Here is a 20,174-nt window from a genome sequence, read left to right on the forward strand (position 1 = left end):
GATCACTCCCTTGAGAGGGAAAGGCTCTCCGTTTACAATGTGAAGGGTTGAGAATTACTGATCTCATTGTCAATCCCACTCTGAACACTGAAACTGTTCTGGACACTGATGAGTCCAAAGGCACAGAGCAGCACCTTAAAGGCCATTTCTGCACCATGGTAAATTCAGACAAGCCTGAAGGCGGCTCTGAACTCATTCTCATGTGAACATATTTTTGACTTTGAGTTCTCAGCCATTGGAGTTCCATATTTTTAACTTTGGCTTTCTATTATATATTTCCAATCTGAAACAATTATTTTGAACAAACAGGGACACACAGAAGTTCATCTGATTTCAATGGAAGAAAAAATTAAAGTAGACTGATAAAGAACAGTCTGATGGTAACTTATTTACTAAAACTACTGAGGAGGAACAGGCTTAGCCAATTTTCCTCTGCCTTTGCAAAGTTAATATTTTTGCTGGCTACAAAGAGAGGTACAAGAGGTCAAATATTCAATTCCAACTGTTTTTGATAAACACAGTGATGTTCAGAAAATTGGTTTTGGCTGGACCAGCTCTGGCAACTCTTCCCAAAGCTGTATCAGTGTAGCTTCATCAACGTATTGCTCACACTGAAGCCCAATTTAATAAACCCCTTTCAATACAGCAAATTATCACTTCATTAAACATTATACTGGACTTAAGATCAACTTATTCCTTACTGGACTCTCCTGGCAGAGACAGCCTAGAAGCAATGCTGTGTATGAGGCCACAATGCAGTCTTCCATGTGCTTCCCAGCATGCTGAAGAGCTGTAAAAGAGACAACACTCTATTGTATTCTCTAAGCAGCTGCTATCTTTTACTGCCGCAAATACAATCCTTCATTATCACTTTCCAGAATGCTTTTTCCTCAAATAAAACGAGCTTTTGGACTGAGATCTCAGAGATCAGGAAACGCCACTCTTACTGACTCAGCAGCACATTCTTGACAAGAAAAATGGTCTTCATTCACTTCCAACTCATTCTGCTGCACGGTGTTTTGTCATTTGCCATTTCAATGTGCAAACTGTATGCTGAACACCCCAAACTACCAATGCAAATGTTTCATGGCATACTATTTGCCTCTAAGACTTCCCCCAAAGGACTTTATTGTGTTAAGGATAACAGGCACAGCATTTTTGGCTGATGACTCAGCATTTTGGGAAAAAAAACTACAAACAACTGCAGACACCAGTTGATGGAGCTACAAAAAGGAAGGAGGATATAAAGCAAGGTTGGAGAAAGTAATATACCACACCCATTAACATAAGATGAAAACACTATTAAAAGTCATACACTGCATCTACTAGTAGAAGATTAAAGAAGGAATCATGTTTCAGACCCATTTTCCAGAGACAAACTATGTAACAGGTCAGAGACACTCAAATTCCTGGAACAAACTACCAAAAATGCAGCACATCAAGGCACTACCCAGGTACTTCAGATACCACTGATGAAGGAAGAAGACAGAAACAAAGCAGAAGGGGACAGAAGGGGGGAAATACCCAACCCTTAAAGGAGCTTGAAACAAGAACCGTGGAAAACAAAATTAAGGCAGGTAACTTTGAACAACGCTTCCAAAAGAATGAAGTAACAGCCTAAAAGCCATCCTTTCCAGAGGATTTTGTACATGGAGTGTCCCAAAAAGGTATGGGTTGGTTTTTTTTTTAAGGAACAGATAAAAGGTAAAAGTAGCATAACTACTACCACTTCTCATGCTTCAGATCTAAATGGCTCCTAGTTATGCAGCAGTTTCACCAGAGATACACTGAGGAACTCTCAGCCCCAGAGACTGGATGCAGGTAGGAAGCAGAGGACAAGGTGGGATTTTATGCAATCGCTGCTCTTTGCCTTCTCTGAGCTCATTACAGCCAGACGACATACCTTTATTAAGATCAAGTTCTTCATCATCTTCCTCCTTCTTATCCTTCTCCTCAGTACTGTCTGACTTCTCTGTGGAGACCCACTGGATCTCCCCACTTGTCTCCTGCCATTCCCCACTCTGATCATGCTGAGCAGTGGGAGCCTCTTTGATCAGCTCGTCCGTCTGGCTCTCGGCCAGCTGCGCCGCCCGCTCGCACTCCAGGAACAGCTAACGGGGGAATCCAGGACAATTTCTGTTAGAAACCCTAAAAACACGTTGACTTCATACTTCTAAGCTTATTTCCTGCTCACAACTTACCCCTTCATACAATTAGCCTTCCATACTTTTCTTAACAATAAGCTTTTCTGCTTCAAAAGGAAATAATATCTGGCCCAGCAGCAGCACAGCAAGACCTCCCTGCCTGGTGCTGAACCACTTGCCAGGCTCCTCTTGGGCATCATAAAAGTTTAATCACTTTCCTTGAGACACGGCTTGGAGACTAAAAGCTGCCATAATTTTCTGTCCATTTTTGTTCTCTACCAATTTTCCTTTTCTTTTCATGCTGACTATTCCCTCTTGGCTTTCTTAGAGCGAAAATATGAAGGAGTCATTTAAACTGACTTAGCAAAGCATGGGAATGAACTAAGAATTTCATATGAGGCACTTATTTCTCATCAATTATTTCTCAAACCATACAATCACCAGTTTTAAATATTGCTTTGCCAAGCTACATACATTATATTATATAATAATAATAATAATATTATTATTATTTTTATGAATTTTTTTTGTCTGCTATTGGACAGTTATTTCACAAAGTTAAATACAACTGCTAAAAGCATCCATAAAATTAACTCCATCACTGAAACAAGACACCTGTAATATCCTTTCATTTTTTTCATTTCAGTTTGCATGGTGAAACTCATTTATCAAAATTATTGGTGGATTTCTTTTTTGTTTAACAAATTCTTTTTTTAAACTTCTTAATTTAATTGGTAGATTTCTTTTACAGTCAATTTAAGAATGCTGTTTCACACCCATAATCATTACATCTGTATTTTATTGCTTTTTATAAAGGATGATCCTATTTTTTAATTTAAAGTTGCAGAGTCCTAAAAACATAAGATTTAAATTATGGAAGCAAAGTATGTAAGAGAAAAGAAGCTTAGAGCTGGTTTAAAACAGAAGTCAAAGTAAATGATCTAGCAACGATAAAACCAGAAATAAATTGTATGGGAACACAAGAGTTTTCCAGGGTGTCTGTAAAGCAGTGTCTTTTAGCAGGGGAGCTGTTTCTGCAGTGCACAGCACGGCAGAGTCAGAGTGTGAGCACCAATCCTCCCCCTACCTCGCTCCACTCCTCAAAACACTGAACACAAAACCTGACACATTTTCACTGCTGAGCTCTCCCTTCCCCCTGACAGTCTGATAATGAGAAATGGGAAGTACTGCAGGACAAACACTTCTCACCTGCACCAAAGCCTGAACAGCATCAATCTGTCCAGTTATCTTTAGGTTCTCGTCTCCTTCGCCCGCACACAGGGAGTCGAAAGAACACGACGTTTCCATGTTGACGAGGCAGTGCCTGTTCCGGGCACTGTATTCCACGAGATTGATCAACAGACCCAATCCCTGCCACATTGGAGAGTCAAAAAATATTACACACGTTGGAAAAGAGAGCATTTAGCAAAAAACATCTATTTAGATAAACATCTTTGGCCTTATCTTTCTGAGAATACACAATTTACGAAACAGTCTGACAGACAGGGGGGATCGGGATTTAAAGAAATACAAGATAGAATAGAATTCCCTGTACAGGAGAACTTTTATACAGTAATCTCTGTTTTTTTCCAATTCTGAACATGAAAACACTTTTGGAGCTGAGGATTCCTTTACAGAGGTTGGGGATTCAGGTCTCCAACCCTCAGCTTATGCTCATAAGAGATCCTTCACATACACAATTTCACTGCTGCTATTAGGCCACTCATTGTATATAAACTGAGGTAAATCTGACAAAGCTTTTAACTCAAACAATAATATCTAGTATATTCCCAAAACTGAAAAGATGTTTGAAAATTATTAATTATACTTATTCAGCTAAATATCTTTGTTCAACAAGCAGTGCACTTTTTCCCCCCAAACACAGGGCAAAACCCCTCAAACCCATGAAATCCTTACAGAAACTTTAAGTACCTCACTTTAGGTATATATCTGGTCACTGAAAACTGTAGGGGAAACTATTCCTTAATGAGGAACCAGAGCAGCTCAATGCACAAATCATTTTCTGTTGACGTAAGAAGCACAAGAACTTACCAGCACCCGAATATCAAATCTCTGTTCTTGAGGTAGGAACTTGGGAACCTGAAGCACACAATTCATGGCTGTGCCTATCAGACCATCTTGTTCACCTGTTTTTGTACTACCCCATTCTACAAACAAAGAGAGTGCAGAGGCTCAGTACTGAAAGCACCTTTATAATGGTAAGCAGCCTAATAAAAACCTTTTGGCTCTAATGACAAACCAGCCCCTCTCAGCCCAACCCTCACCTGAACATTTCGTACTTGCAATTCCTCACCCAGCTTGCAAAGACAAATTAACTGAGGGCTCTAAGCATACATCTCCCATGCATAACTGCTTTGAAAAGCCATCAATACAAAAAAATATTTACACTAATGGTTCATTTGCCACTTCACCACAGAACACACAAAAAATGTGTTGTCTTACCATTATCATTTGTCAGGTTGAGCAAGACCCCGATGATGGCCCTCATACAGTCCTCCACGGCTTTGCCCACGTGGTTAGTTACATTCTGGTGAGGCAGAGACTTATTGTCTGGTAAACAGATACTGTCTTCAGCACGATTATATCGCTGGATTAACTCCTCACAATGCTGCAGTGCTCTGCGGGGAGAAGGTGCAGAACAAAATTATCTTCCCAACGTACAGAGCATTCCACCTTTAGACTTGTTTCACAAGTGAAAAAACTTGAACCACAGAGCTTTAGGCTGAATTTTTCTCATACCCAGTCTGTAGGGACAGATAATGAACTAATCACCTATAAAATCTTTTATAAGCTCAACTGAAAATTGTGAAAACAAAATCCTGGAAATATTAGGGTTTTATCAGCTTGCTATTTCAGGAGCAAGTTAATTTTCTTTTCCAGCTTCATCACACAGTCTTACAAAAGATATCTGCTCTTCCTACAAACCCAGCTTCTCGTATCCTCTGGCCATCAAGGCACAACATGATTCTGGCAGTGTTACCAGAAGGTTCTCTTGTTCTCCTCTCAGAACTATTTCCATTCAGTAAGGAATGATATGAGTTCCCAGCAGTAAAATCCTAATCCTGCAACACCAGTGGACCACAGATTCTACTGCATGACATTAGTTTCATGTTAAACCACCACATTTTTTTCAGTGACAAACAAAACCAGAAGTGTCAAAAATATATAATAGCTTAAATAACATATGAACTGTGGTTTGCTTTGTTTTAATTTAAAGAAATACTCCAAATATCTAACCTATAACCATGAAATCATGTTTCCAATGAGGTCTGCAAAGTCAAACTTTCAGCTTCATTTGTTCTCTTATGAAGAGCAATACAAGCAGCAGCCAGGCTCTGCCAGCCAACTGAGACCTCACCCAGATTGATAAATGGGTTAGAGGTGTTTGTACAAGGATCTCTGCCAGGGAGAAACGCCAGGAACAAAATTTCACTATTTTAATTCTTAGTTACACTGTCAATTCTGCTCTGCTCCATTCCAGTAAACACTTATGCACAACGAAAACACAATAAATAAATGTTACTTCACCCTCTTTGTGTTCCTACTGAGTACAGCAGGAGCTGAACCCACAGCCAGCAGCTCCTACAGACCAGGAGCAGCAGCCCTACACACTGGTAGTACTCAGGGGGTTGCCCATACCCCCATGTACATCAACTTTACTCAATGAAAAACAACAGTGGAAATTTCAGGGTTATTCACCCCTAGAATCTTCCAGTATAAGCCATTTATTTTCTTACCCTATCATGGGAGGTATTTTGCAAAACTGGGGTTTTTTTTCTACAACTTACTTAGCTGAGGAGACTATGAGCTGAGAGTCTTTGTATGCTATCAGATAGCTCTGATTTTCTGGATTATGCACAGTTACCTAAAGAGAGAAGGAGAAAGCAGTTTAAAAATAAGAGACTTTTTTTTTCCTGCATTCCCTTTTACTACTACTATACTTTATTCAGTTCCACATTTCTTGGCTATTATCCAGTGTAAACTTTCACTTCTCATTTTTCAGTATTTCTTTGGAGTTTTCATCTCTAAATAATTGTGGCACTGAAGATAAAACCATTTTCCCTGAAAAGGACAGAAACCATGCAGCAGAATGTATCACCACAGCAGAACCCTGAATGTTCTGGGACTTCAGCATCCCAAGTGTGTATACAGAACACAATTATAAATGTGGTATTTTAAGGACTTGACATCAAATCCACTTCTGAGAGCTTATTACGAATCCAACCATAACACACAGGGTTTTCCTTGATTCCCTTGACTGAAATTTGGAATCAATTTTCAGCAACAACAGAAGTTCTGCCCTTGGACTTGCATGATTTGGTGTGTTTTGGATTTTGTCATCTCTCCCAAGTTTCTAAGGATCTTACTACATCACAAACACCCCCAAGTCCAAATGTCAATATTCTAACCCTAGACAAGGCTCTTCTACTCTTGCTTGGCAATTTCATTTATTGAAAATAAAAGCAGAAAATTACTCTGATTTTTTTTTCTCACAGCTGAGAAGAAAGGTAAAGAGAATTTTTAAGACACCCTTCAAGAGTGGTTCATGTTTCTCAGTTTTCAGCTTGCATTTACACTATCTTTGAGTTTGTACCTCTATTTTAGTGAGGAAAACAAGTGACCACTGTGGCTATTTGCCCTCTAATTTGGGTTTAAGGTGTTGAGTGAGATTCATTGACCTGTACTCTGATCCCAAATGTTTTCTGACGTGAGGAGATGTGTTGGTAGGACATAACAAGGCTCCTCTGCTTTCTCAGGGTATGACAGAAACAGAGAAACACCAGCAACAAACACCAAACTCAGTGAAACAAGGCATTGCAGAGAAACACACACACCCCCCCCATTCCTGTCACGTCAACTCCACAAAAGTACCACATATTTTGATTTTCTTCCAAGTTCTGAAAGAAATATTTACAATCTGCCTTTACACACTCAACTGATGACAGGACTCGTTTGCCTTTCAGGGCCATTTTCTCTTTCAGCACTTCCCCAGCTGATGGTTCAAAGCAGCAATTCTAAATAATGATTTATTGCTTCCACGAAAATCTCATTTCTATAATGATCTGTTTTTACTAGACACACACATTGGAGGGTCAAACTCATGCCTCAAAAACAACATCAATAAACAGCAGCTTTTTGTAGGAACTTAAGGAAAAGCATCATGTTATACTTGGGGGGTTTTTTTACCAAAAATTATCTTGGAATGTTGTACAAACACACAGAATAGTAAATTAAATTTCTAAACATTACAGAAACACTGATAAGCATCAGAAAGTTAGAACAGTCTATAAAAAAAATAAAAATCAACCTTCTAGAGCTATAATGTGACTATGTGCTGAAAGAATGTAAAAGCAGAAAGCTTCAGAAGCAGCTTTCAGAAATGCAAAGGCTCTGCTCATACTCACACTTTCTAAGACCCGTAAACATCTCTCTGCGCCCCATAACGAAGCAACCAACTTCTCCTCGTTTTCATCACTGCTTAGGTGATCCACACATTCTTTAACTAAACACAAAAAGAAGTTGTTTTCCTCCATAAGTAAGAGATCTTCAAAAGTCAGGTGTACAAACCAATCAGCTACTCAAGAGTTGTTATCAACCTCATTTTAGACTCTGCCCACCTCTAATGGCAGGAAACAATTATGAAGACATCATCATGCCAAAATTTTTCATTTCTCCAAGTAAAAGAAGAAAACAAACCTTACAATTCTGTCTTTACAAGTTTGAGACTGTTGTTCCAAATTACCTAACTGTATATTTTATTTTATCCACCCAATAAGGGTGTCCAGCACATGATTGTGCTCCTGAACTCTAAAGGAGTCTTCTAGAAGAGGAAAGAGATAGGACTTGCACACACTTCCCAGATTTTACAAGCCTCAAACCATAACTTCAAACTGTGCTCAAATTAAATACTTTCATTTCTCCAATCCTTTTGTTCTCCCACTGCTTACTTAAGAACAAGCTTTATTCAGGTCAAGAATTCACTTAGAAATGTCCACTTTCCTACCTAGGAGATTCTGACCAAAAACACACTACCTGAGACATATTTTTTAAAAAATAATGAAATCAACCCTGCCCCTCCCCTTGTTCCCCCCATTTCTTCTTGAAGGCTTTACTTCCTTTGGTATATTTAGTTTAAAAATACCTGGTCTGAAAATAATTCTAGAAGACTATAAAGGAGATTCTACTCTGGAATAAGTGTGCTGAACAGAGATATGTAACAGCATTCTGTCCAAGCTTAAGCCATTTTTATTCTCATACACTGTAATGAAACACTACACATTCTGTTTAACATGAAAACTGCTTTCAACCCCACCTGCAACAAGATTAAAATCACTAATATTCCTCAGTTAGTTGATATTGAATTGTGTATTTTGTTTATAACACTGCTAAGAAAAATGCCTAATATTTCTATTTTTAACCACAGGAAATGAACATTACAAAAAACAAACACTTTATTACAATTGACTATGTTTTCATGCTGTCAAAGCATGTAAAGCACTGTACCTTTATCTACAATATGATCCAGACCACCCAGAAGTCGCAGCTCCTCTTTAAACCAGTCCCCAGCTCGCTTTGAGGTGAGGGACAGTAACGTCTCCATTGCCAAATGCCCGGTCTGAAAGAGTGAGGGTCTGCAATTAGTGAAACCACCACCTGGAGCTGCAGCCAATGCACCAACCCACACAGATACACGTCACACGAAATCCAGAAAAACACGAGCAGAGATTCTGGGAACAACCACCACCAGAGGGAGCAGGAACAGACTGGAAATGTGCAGATCTTAAAAGAAAATGACAGTACTGATAAAAAAGGTACTTTGCGTTTTCAAATTTTCTTTATTAATAGCTTAGAGAACCCAAGCAGACTCCGGTCATCTGTTTGTCTTGTTATCAAAATAAACAAGTGGAGGAAGTAAATGGACAAATCAGACAGGCAGTAAAAAAACAATCAAGAAAATCCCCAGTGAACACAGCTCCCCGATCCTTCAGATACATCAGCTTTGCTGCTCATAGGTCACATTTCCTTCCGATGTAGGTATCTTGTGTTTTTGATTTTAAACCTACAGAATCAAGCAGTTAAACTGAACAACTGCAGGAAATCTCACTCTATTTACTGATACACTTTTTTGGAAAAGAGGAAGAACACAGAGATGAATTCCATAAGAGTAAAGGTAAGTTCACTCCCTGCAAATGGAACTGAGTAAAGTAATCTATTACATTCAATTTTTTTGTCAATTACTACAAAATTTTAACACCAAAGGCCCAAAACATAGTTGCCTTAACATTTCAGTCTTATGCTGAGAGTGAAAAGCAGAATAAGCCCTTTCACATCTGAAAAGAGAAGTCACTCCTGAAGGCTTTTGTTATGATGCAACAGTGAGGAGGAGCAGAGGAGCTCCAAAGGGCTGCACTCGCTGACAGGTGAGGGCCAAGTTCTTCAGGTTTATCTTCTAAAGCAGCACAAGGAGCCTGGAACAAATCCAACCTGCTCACACCACCATCTCAGGTCTGGGTTCATGTTTTTAACATAAACAGCCCTCAAGAAAATAGAACCTTTGAATATTCCAGAATCAGTCCAGCCTAACTTCTATAGACAGACACACAAATAATGTTGTCTGTGGGAAGAGGGAGGCAAATTGATCACTTTTGCCTGATCCGTGTAAGATTCAAAAAAGGGAAGGTGTGACTGGTGAGGCACAAACTGGAGCTATAAAAACATCTGCTGCAATCCTTCTGTTTCTCACTGGCTGTGTCTGAGTATGAAAAAGCACAGAGCTTTCCTCTACCTCCCAAAGATTTGTATCTTTGTTTGCATTTTCTGCCTGTCATTGAGTACAAAACAGAGATTTACTGATTGTATCTCATGACAGGGATCTACATGAAAGCAGCTTGATCTTCAACATATGAAGTTCATTATTGTCTCAACTTACCATTGCTACTATTTTAAACTGGAAGAGAACCTAATCATCTCATTTGGCTTGCAAATATTCTCTAAATACTATACAGTCTCTGCTTCTCCATGGTGCAGCTGGGAGGAAACCAGTTTCCATCTGTGAGGTACTACAATATTCAATGCATTTACAGCAACAGCTCGAAATAAATTTAAGAAATAGAGCTGCCTCAGGGAAAAACCCTCAAATAAAGCAGCTGAAACTGATGGCCTCGGATATTAATGCTCTTTACTCATGAACAACTTCCTCACAAGACAGAGACCCTTTTGATATATCCTCTCCTTTTAAAACCCATGTCTAAGAAAACACAAGAACAGAACTACAGTTCATAAAAAAGCAACAGGCTAGATCAGATTATGAATATGAGAAAAGCTCAAGCAGGAGACAGTGGTCTTTGTGGCTGGATGTTTTAGCAATGAGGAACCTGCACCAGCTGTTCCAGGCTTAATAAAGGGAGCTGTCTTACATTTTATAGTGCAAGAGATATCCTGGCACCGACAAACTCTGCTATGTGAGCTGCTTCAGTGCCAAAACTGTACTGAAAGAAGACTCTGATTATACCAAATCCTAGCTGATCACCACCCAGAGAACAAACTTCATTCTGCACTGGTATTTTCACACTGTAAACTGAAAGTGCAGAATATAAGCTCATATTTGTTTGTTCTTTGCAGATTTCCAAGGCCAGAAAGTTAATTCAGGCTCCCTACTGGCACCTTTCATATGCTTGTATGAAACAAGCCTAAAATTGAAATTTGTAATCCACTGTCACCACAATCTGATTACCAAAGTTAACAATGATGTCATGGATATTTTCTTCCTGGCCCAAAATTCAGCTCTTGCTAAAGCTACAGAATAGTGACTCTTCATACCAATTCAGCTGTATGTTCCATAGCCAGAATTTGGAGGGAAAACACCCCAACAAAACCCTTCCTAAACTGACACAGAAGTCCCAAAAGCTACAGAAGGAAGTGCCAGCTCAACAAGGCACATCATCTTTTAGTCTAACTGAATATGGAACACAATCCTCACTACGGATTACTGCCAGGAACTGGAAAATTACTTGCACAGACAAAGCTCTGAAAAGCTCACTTCATAAGCAATAAATCAGAAGCTTCTCCCCTTCGGGATAAGCATTACAGAAAAAATGGCAAAACCCCTAATAAGAATCTTGAAGTGAATGTATTACAGGATGTCAAAGAATTAAGATCATACTCGGATCCAGTATACTGAAATATGGCAAAAGCAAAGACACATTACTTCTTTTTGTCATTTATAGCCACTCATCTAATCAATCTGTCAATCAATTCTTTAAATATACTCTTCTAAAAAGCCTTGCAACTTATCTTTTTTATTTTCTAAGCTAGCTTGATCATCAAACCATGGCCAAATTTATTTTTAAACAGAACCAGCTCACTCTGCTGCAGAAGAAAGTATTTTCATAAAGAGCAAGTATGTTTGAGAAAGGAAGGAAAAAAAATCATCCACACGCACAGTAAGCAACAGAACTGCCACCACACTTGGGTAGGGAAAAATCAGTTTCTGCAGGATAGGTTTTGTTTTTTAAATGTGAAAACTTGCACCACAGTTTTAATTTAGCAGACAGTACTCTTATTCCTATGCAGACACCCCTGTTTGTGAAAGTACTTATAAAACTTAGGCAAGGAAATGGAGTCAAATAACTCAGGCGTGGGTTTCAAACACAGTTATTATTTAGTGTTACTTGTTTCCAAGTGCTCCCTGTAAGTGCCTCCCCAGAGCAGGGGAAACAGGATGTTGTTCAGCTGTCTGAGTCTAACTTCATCCTGCTAACAACCCTTGACAAAGGAAATTTCAGATTTGAAGAAAACACTTGCAGTGCAGTCAGGTACACACTGAAGGCAGATGAAACACCAGGAGTCCTTTGCTGGGGATATGAAATGAAGGATGATGCCTGCAAGTTTCAGTTTATTAAGTATTCCACAACTGCCAAGGCTTTCCAATAAAAGCATTGTACCCACCGTGATGTTTTCGAGATCAAGATGTTTGTTGTGAACAGTTTCACACAGTCTCCGAATTTTTTCCTTTATTTTATTCATGTCTTTCTCATTCAGCAGCTTGGCAGAGGAAGCATCTTGCTCCAGCTCCAGGAGCCGGATCATCAGATCTAGACTGGCTCTGTCTAAATCCATGTTCAGGCGATCTCTGCTCAGGATGTACATCAGAGCTGCTGTACAAAGGGACAAATTCTTGGGTTGGGAGAGAAAGAAAAAAAAACCAGTTAGCTTTTACTAATCATTTCAGGCAGACCTTTTACTATTTTTAGTAAAGAAGCTGAAGATTCATAAAAGAAAATGCCTGACAGGCCCCAGTCTTAGCACTTGCATGAGCACTCACTGTTGAATGGAGATTCCTTCTAGCAAGATACTAATGCATTCTCCTGAGAAATAAAACTGAGACATAAAGCACTCAATGTATTTACAAAGCCCCAGTAGAAAAGCAGAGATTTCTACTTTTTAGGGACTCAGTGGTGCAGACAGTCAGAAACAGTAACTCCAGTAAGACAGCATTAGACAAGAGACAGATGGCAGGGGAACAAAGTAAAACAGCTCAGGGTACATGGTGAGGTAGGTGAACATTCTGGTTCAAGGGGATGAACTGGTGACAGCACCAGAAAATCCAGAGATCATGGGGACAGTGCCTGCAGGGAGGGAGTGCCTGGGGACATAAATTCTGATTCTGGGTCTGTCAGTTTAGTTTATCCAAACTTTTCCGGCATTTTCTTTCCAGGGGAATTCTGCTTTTTGGAAGTAGGCAGAGTATAAACCAGCTTCCCCCAGTTCCCCTGTCCATCCCCATCAGTCCTTAATTAGTGAATGTTATTAACCTGCCCACCTGTACCTTACATAGAACTGGTGTAGAGGCACATCTGACTGGCTAAAGAACATTTGATTCTTGAAGAAGGAATTAAACTCTACCTTCATGAGGCTCCAGAAAAGCCAAGGCAGAAGATGACTGTCAGGAAGGGACAGATGGCAGTGAGGCAAACCCACCCATCCCTGGTGTCTAAGGTCTGCACTTGGCCTGAGCTCCAAGTTACAGGAAAGGGGAGAAATGTTCACTGGGAACAGGGGTGAGCTGGGCACAAAACTGTCAGAAACCTCTGGCACTGACTGGAGGAGCTGAGAGCTGGGGCTGTGGGGGGTATTTGTGTGTCCTACTGAGTTCAACCCCCAGGAGTCAACACACTGCATCCATCCATTGCTATTGTTTCTGTAGAAGGTAAATTAAACACGGAAACAAACTAATTCTGGAATATAAATGTTGTACAGCTCAACAGGAAAGAGCAGATTAACATCTTGCTCAGAGTTCAGCCAACCACCAAAGCAATCATTACCTGCTCTGTTTATTTTAGAATAAGTAATAATCATACCTGGTCATACTGAGCAGTATCAGCATTTCCAAAACAGGATTAGGCAGCTAACTGACTATCAAAAGCTATGTCAAAACTCCTTCCTGTCTGAGTTAAGGGAATCCTCAGGTGAATACAAACTTTAATCTGGCCAACTACCAAAGATGCATTTGAACTACTGCAGGAAGGAAGTGAGGGCTTCCAAATGTACATCTTTCATGAATACATGAAGACAGGGTTGTTAAAAAAACCCACAACAATCTCTCAGCTGTGAGCACTGCTACCTCAGCCTCTTGAAACTTTTCCAGCCTTGCCAGATGTAAGGCAGACAGTATCTATGTGACCTGCCTGCAGAGAGTATACCTTGTTTACCCTTGATCTTCATTAACTTCCTCCAATAAGCCTTGCAATTTCATCAATTACACAAGTTGTTTATTCTTCATTTACTTGCAGCTGGCTTAAACTGAACATGTCAGGTTCCTTGAAGAACTGGGTCCTTCCAGAACGGCAGTGAAGGACACAGGAGTGCACAATTCCAGAGGAACCAAAGGTAGGCTAATCATTGTTCAGCCAATGTGGGACTTCAACATCTATGAACAACTGTATTTTAATGACCAGCATTATCTAGGGGAGCTTCCTGGTTTAAAAAAAATGCTCAAGGTGTCAAGGGAGTTTCTATCAACCAGAAATGCAGCGGTTAACCAAGGGAAAGTGCTGAATTTATAATCTGGGCTGCCATTATTTAGGCATTTCCAAAAGTCAGCCTGTTCTTAGATCATTACTCAGAAATGCCTTACGGATACTCCAAAGTCTGGTGAGGGCAATCAGACTCACTCTGTACCAAGCCCTGGCCTGTTCCAGGTGTCCTTCTTTCCAACCCAACCAGCTTTTCATTATCAAGGGAGTGATGGTTCATTTTCCCTCTGCATCAGTTCTGCCAACACTTCCCTTAGACCAGTCAGCCAGGGTTCCAGACACTTCAATGTGATCAGATCACCCAGACGTGATCCAGAGGATGATCAGATCACCCAGACCTGATGCAGGAGGTTTCAGGCTGCTGGAAAGGCAAAAAGGATGGACTGGCTCTGTGTAACAAGAGCCAGGTCCTGCCACAGCACATGCACAGGAGGGATTCAGGCCAACAAGACTCCAAATGCTGATGTGCACCAGGAAAACTGAGGATATAGAAGTAGGAAGTAAGGACCTTAAATTACAGCATGGAACAAACCTGCTTTAGCCTCAAACCAGTGATAGGGGTTTTGTAAAGCTCGTTTCTCCTAGCCCCTATAAGGTTCATCTTGAATAAAACAATTCTCCATTTTGCTCTGATCTTCTGTGTTTAACTCACCACACTGTCTGAAAGCTCATGTCCTACCTTACACACAATTCTGAGCTTGGAATGACAGGAAAATTGTTGGCAAAAATAATTCTTGATCAGTATTGTAAGAGAACAAAATATCTAACCAAAGAAACAAATCAATCCCTCCAAATGCCACCCTTACACACTACAGTAGAAGAGTGATTTTTTTGGGGTGAGCTTCCCCCATCCCATTCTATTTCTCAAGATGTGTAAAACACATTCTGCCTTCAAATAAAGACAGAGAAGAGAAAAAAGTAAAATAAATAGAATTTGCTCTAGACATAAATTTCATGGTGTAGCTAACTATGGATTTGCACTCCATACTTCTACAGAATTCAGGAAAACATCCTAGTTTGAACATACACTCCAGAAATGGCAGACCATTTACACCCACTCTGATCCCTGTCTTCTCTTGCCTGTTCTATTTATACTCAGCTTGTGGGAACAGATGGTTATTTTCTAGGGTTCAGCTCTACATATAATGCACTTTTATCTTTTTTTAAGTTATTCTCATGCTGAAGACATTATAAAACCACATTTCTGTGCTTAACTGCTGACAGATACAACGGAAATACAGTTTTTTATTTTAAAAATTAATAATACTTCAAAATCTTTACAGTTCACCACCGAAGAGACAAAGCCAATTAAAAACTTATGCTTCAACACAAGTCTACAAGAAAAAATTGGTGGAACAAGTAATTTTCATGTGGTTATTTTTGGGCATGAGATAGCTGGTTATTTTGTTTTCCCTGCTGGTTAAAGAAATGCCAACTGTCAGTGCTCCTTATGGAAATGTCAGGAGTCTCCTACACACTCAGTCTATTCCACTGCATCAGAACAATGAATGCAGTACAAGCTCGTATTTGTTTCCATTAACAATGTCATTGTAGCATTTGCCCATCTTCAAAATACTTTAAGAAAAATAACTGTGAGGTTTTAGCTCTGTCCTTACTTATCTTACAGGGATTTGAGCCATGCATGCAAAGCCAAGCGTGATTTACTATTCTTCAGTTACTTTGAACTGAGATTTAGTGGAGAAATTCTTATTCATTTGGAAAAAAAATAAAAATTCAGTGAAATAATTAGTGAATGAAAGGGTAGTACAGACAGACAGCAGGCTCATCCAGAGATGACTGTGTTGAAACACACACTGTCAGGAGTTAGGGCACATCCATTAGCATTTATCAAGAGTAGTCTGATAACTCAGTAATTTCACAATACTGTAAAACCTGTACCAAGAATGTACTCTAATGATTTTCAAACATTAACTATTATTTTTTTTTCTTTGACAAAAGGGAGCATTTCATCAAATATACTGAAAATAGTGAATATAATCAATGCTTTTTGTTACTGCAGACTAATAATAGCATGCAATTTCCTTTTGAACTTTATGTGCTAGTTCTTTTGGAAATGAAGGAATAATGGTAACTGTTAAAAGACAGCCAAAAATACACCCAGCAAGCTTGTGCATTTTCCAGGGAACTGTAGCTGTCCTCTGCTGATCTCCTGCAACTCAGTGGTGGTAACTGTCCTAAATAGAGTGACTTACTTCATTTATTTCTAGTATCACTTGGCACTATTTTGACAGCCCACAAAATAATGAACTCATTGAAGCTGGTGCCTGTGTTTTACAGTTAGCCACTGCTAATTTTTGAGGGAAATGGAAAATAAGCTATTATTCTAAATCAGTTACTTAAACCTACAGCTTCTTTCTCCCCACCCACAGTAAGATGTCAAATGCCATCTCTGAAATGCCTGTTCCTGTGGGTGCAAAGTTGCATTCTGCGTTGTATATCATTCTGCTACAGCTATTACAGAGAATTATAAACCTGACTGATATACACATCTACCACCCATTTCAAATAAAATCCCATCTTTTTGGCTTTTGTAAAAATATCTCAAGGGATACCCCACAGAGGTAACATTGATAAGGGAAACCAAACTGTTTAGAAGTTTAACGCTCAGGTCATGTTACCAGAAACAGATGAAATTTACTTGTCCTAGAATCCAAGAGGATATATATATATATATATATATATATATATATATATATATATGCATGCTCAGGGCATCCTAAAAGTGCAATTACAGCAGTGCTCAAGGAGACAAGCACAAGACATGAAAAAAACCCCCCAAAACAGCTACAGAAGATTGTGGCAATTCCCATCCAAGCAAGTCTAGAGATGAGCACTTAGAGCCACCTCTAAAAAGAAGGACAAAGGATTCCTTGCAAATGTATTTGAAAGAATTTAAAACACAACAATAAAACTCTTCAAAAAGCTTAAGAACAAATAAAATAGCAATCCAAAGCACAGTCCATTTTTACAGAATCCCTTGTCTTTTAAAAAATAATTTCCAAACCCAGAAGCACATAAACAGTGGAATAAGGAATTTGTCAGGTGCTCTAATTTTTTATGCCACTAACGAAAGCTTCCTAAAATGGAGCCACTGATCCAGATGCACCATTAGATATACTATATCTATAAATACATATACACACACCAGGACACACATAATAGTCGACTTGGATGCTTGACCTTGGATAAAACTCCTCACCCAGCAGACAGACAGACAGGAAGAAGCTTGAGTGAGATGCACGAGGAATCCATACCTGGTGGTGCTGGGAGTCATCCAGTGTTTTGAAGACCATGGCCACCATCCCGTGGGCTCTCAGGTGCATCCTGAAGCTGGGCATGGCGCACTTGGTGGCCAGGCTGATTACACTGGAGGAAATGAGCCGAGTTAGAACCACTGAAATGACCACGCAGCACACAAACACGCCTGCAACACAGCACTGACCATGTCCTCAAACCCTGGTAAACTGCAGGTCTGCAATTGGTGAGCATTGTCTCATTCGAGTTCATTACCAGCACCAAACTAGATCTGCTTTAATTGAAGCTTAGCTAAAACCAGCATTTTAAAGGGCAGCCTGAATTTGCTTTTTTAAAAAAAGCTGACAATTTCCAAGAGTTAAATTGAAAGTCAAGTGCCATGGATTAAGCGTGAAGCTGTGATTTAAGACATGGCAGAGCTCATTATGGACCAAGGCATTATGAGAAATTGTAAATGTGAGCTTCCATTGCTATCTAATGGTTATTTAATTGCTAATGGTTATTAATCCACTGATAGCTACTGGTTATCTGACACTGACTAGTCTCACATATATAAAAGGGTTTTTTTACATTTATTGCTGCATTTATGATTGATGGAAACACTATATATTTCAGAAAAGATCTAAGAAATGTACCAGTTAATCAGTGACCAGCATAAGAGTTTATTTTAAAAATGGCAGCTTTCCCCCAGCTTTCTCAGTAAGCTGTCTGCCATTTCTAGAACAGTAAAACATAACAACTGCTAAAAATACACAGCTTTTAACTGTGCACTAATGTGGGAGTGATTCTGCAATCAAGGCTTCCATGACTGCTGAGGAATTTGCCTGTAAGAAACTCACACAGTAAGGTGTCTAAAGGAACAAGTGGTTTTATGTCTCCAACCACAACAGCACCAGTCAGAGCTTACCTATCTGAGCCTTCTACGTCTACTCCTATCCTTATACATTGATTTCTTTTGGAAAAACACTGCTCTTTTAATTTGTCAACTGAAAGAAAAGATTTTTGTTGTGTTTATATGCTACATTTCATTATATAACTTTATGAAGAATTAGTTTAAAATCTGAGTAAGTTTGCCACATGAGCAAATAAGGAGTATTTGTATGAAAAATACTACTAAACTCATTATAGTAGTAAATTATTCTTATCATAGTGTATAAAAAAACTGGGTGATAAAGTTCTTGTACTTATAATCTAGCAACAATATTCACTGCTAATTTCATGAAACAAATAAATTTTAAAGTAGCTGTCTTAGAGGCACAGAAAGCTTTTTCTCAGCCACAGTCAAATAACAAACAAAACACGGCCTCACTCTCTGGATTCAAGTTTTTCTTTCTTACTGTTTTAGTTTTACTGAACACAAAGGAAAATTTAGGTATATAAAAATATTATGGCATGGTTATTTTATTTAACATTCTTACAACTACTTTCATGTCCAGGCAATTTACACCAGTGTCAAGTCACAAACTTTTTCAAAGCAAAGTTAACATTTTTGATGCCAACTTCACAATAATGTGTAACTTGAATGTTAAGGGTAATCCAAGACAAGTTAAGGAACCTCCCAATTAATGCTGAGGCCTCATTCCTTCTAGTGGGTGCCAGTTGTTATTTCTCCACAGAAGATAAAGAACAGGCAGCTGAAGTTAAACATCTCACTATTACCTCAGTTCTAGATTTTCATCAAACTCTGCAGTCTTAGGGATTTTATTTTAGAATTGAATTTGCATTAAAACCAGAACAGATATCACACATAAGATGCACTGAACAAACAAGTTATCAGAAGGTATTTTTTTTTAATTTACAGCAAGGATAACAAGTGTGTCAAAGATGTGTCTTACTGCACAATTTACTATTTCATCTTCATAGCCACACTGCTTATGATTATTCCAAAGACACTACCTTAATTATTACTTTGAAATTTTATTCTTCGTGGCAGAAATGCCAGGAAAGTGTCAATGACATTTTAAAGTGTGGTCACTTCTATGATGAATAATTAATTCAGTATCTCTTTTAAATACAGGTTCCATGGTTTGTATTAAGATGTCTTACCTAAGGCAACGTGTGTTTAGGGGCTGATTGCTCTTCAATCCACTTAGCAAGTACTCAATATCATCTGTGAACTCTTGATTTTCACCAAACTCCACTACATCATTGAAGTGCTTTACATGCTGAACAACAGTGTATAACTGGAAAAGACAAATATGTTGACCTAAGTAAGTTGCTCTTGGGATTGATTATAATCTTAACAAGTACAGTTTAAAAATCTATTCAGTTTTAAGTGCAAGGAAACGTTAAGATGTTAATAAAGGCCATTCAACTATTTAGATAAAAATATTATTTTTAATAGGAAAGCCAAATTGTGTTTTGACACTGTTCCTTCAGTAGTTAGGATTACTAGTAATTCTTTATCTTAAAAATTTTTTAAGAATACTTACTTCTTTGTCTTCTTTCCTACATTTCAATGCAGTTACTATCTCTTGATAGGGCTGAGTAGGTATTGTCACAGTTTTTATCACTTTGGGAGGTGGTGCAGGAGCCTTAAAAACTCCATCATCTTTATGAATTGCCTCCTTTGAAGATAGCCTTACCTATTAATAAGAAAGTGCTAAAATGGGCAGATGTTTTGAGCATGAAAACATACACTAAATACATCAGGAAACAGTACAGGTGTGCAATTGTCAAATTCACACTTTGGGACTAT

The 20,174-nt window shown here is 38.9% G+C and overlaps 1 protein-coding gene across 6 annotated transcripts in view; it reads right to left on the reverse strand.

Moving 5' to 3' along the window:
• The window catches only part of WAPL (WAPL cohesin release factor), a 123,992-nt gene that overhangs the window by 3,222 nt on the left and 100,596 nt on the right, over window positions 1-20,174 (reverse strand). For 5 of the 6 annotated variants that reach the window (XM_083866294.1, XM_083866297.1, XM_083866293.1 and 2 more), the window contains 12 exons: window positions 19,909-20,061; window positions 19,523-19,659; window positions 17,476-17,587; window positions 12,114-12,341; window positions 8,670-8,781; window positions 7,571-7,668; window positions 5,954-6,030; window positions 4,608-4,783; window positions 4,197-4,312; window positions 3,354-3,515; window positions 1,904-2,111; window positions 702-790 (listed from right to left, as the gene is read on the reverse strand). In XM_083866294.1, the coding sequence (XP_083722420.1) occupies window positions 702-790; window positions 1,904-2,111; window positions 3,354-3,515; window positions 4,197-4,312; window positions 4,608-4,783; window positions 5,954-6,030; window positions 7,571-7,668; window positions 8,670-8,781; window positions 12,114-12,341; window positions 17,476-17,587; window positions 19,523-19,659; window positions 19,909-20,061 (1,668 nt within the window). The remainder of the gene's footprint in view (window positions 1-701; window positions 791-1,903; window positions 2,112-3,353; window positions 3,516-4,196; window positions 4,313-4,607; window positions 4,784-5,953; window positions 6,031-7,570; window positions 7,669-8,669; window positions 8,782-12,113; window positions 12,342-17,475; window positions 17,588-19,522; window positions 19,660-19,908; window positions 20,062-20,174) is intronic. The other variant, XM_083866298.1, reaches the window with a different exon arrangement.

Source organism: Zosterops lateralis (assembly GCF_965231275.1).
Source record: "Zosterops lateralis genome assembly, chromosome: 8".
In the NCBI taxonomy this organism is placed as follows: Eukaryota; Metazoa; Chordata; class Aves; order Passeriformes; family Zosteropidae; genus Zosterops; species Zosterops lateralis.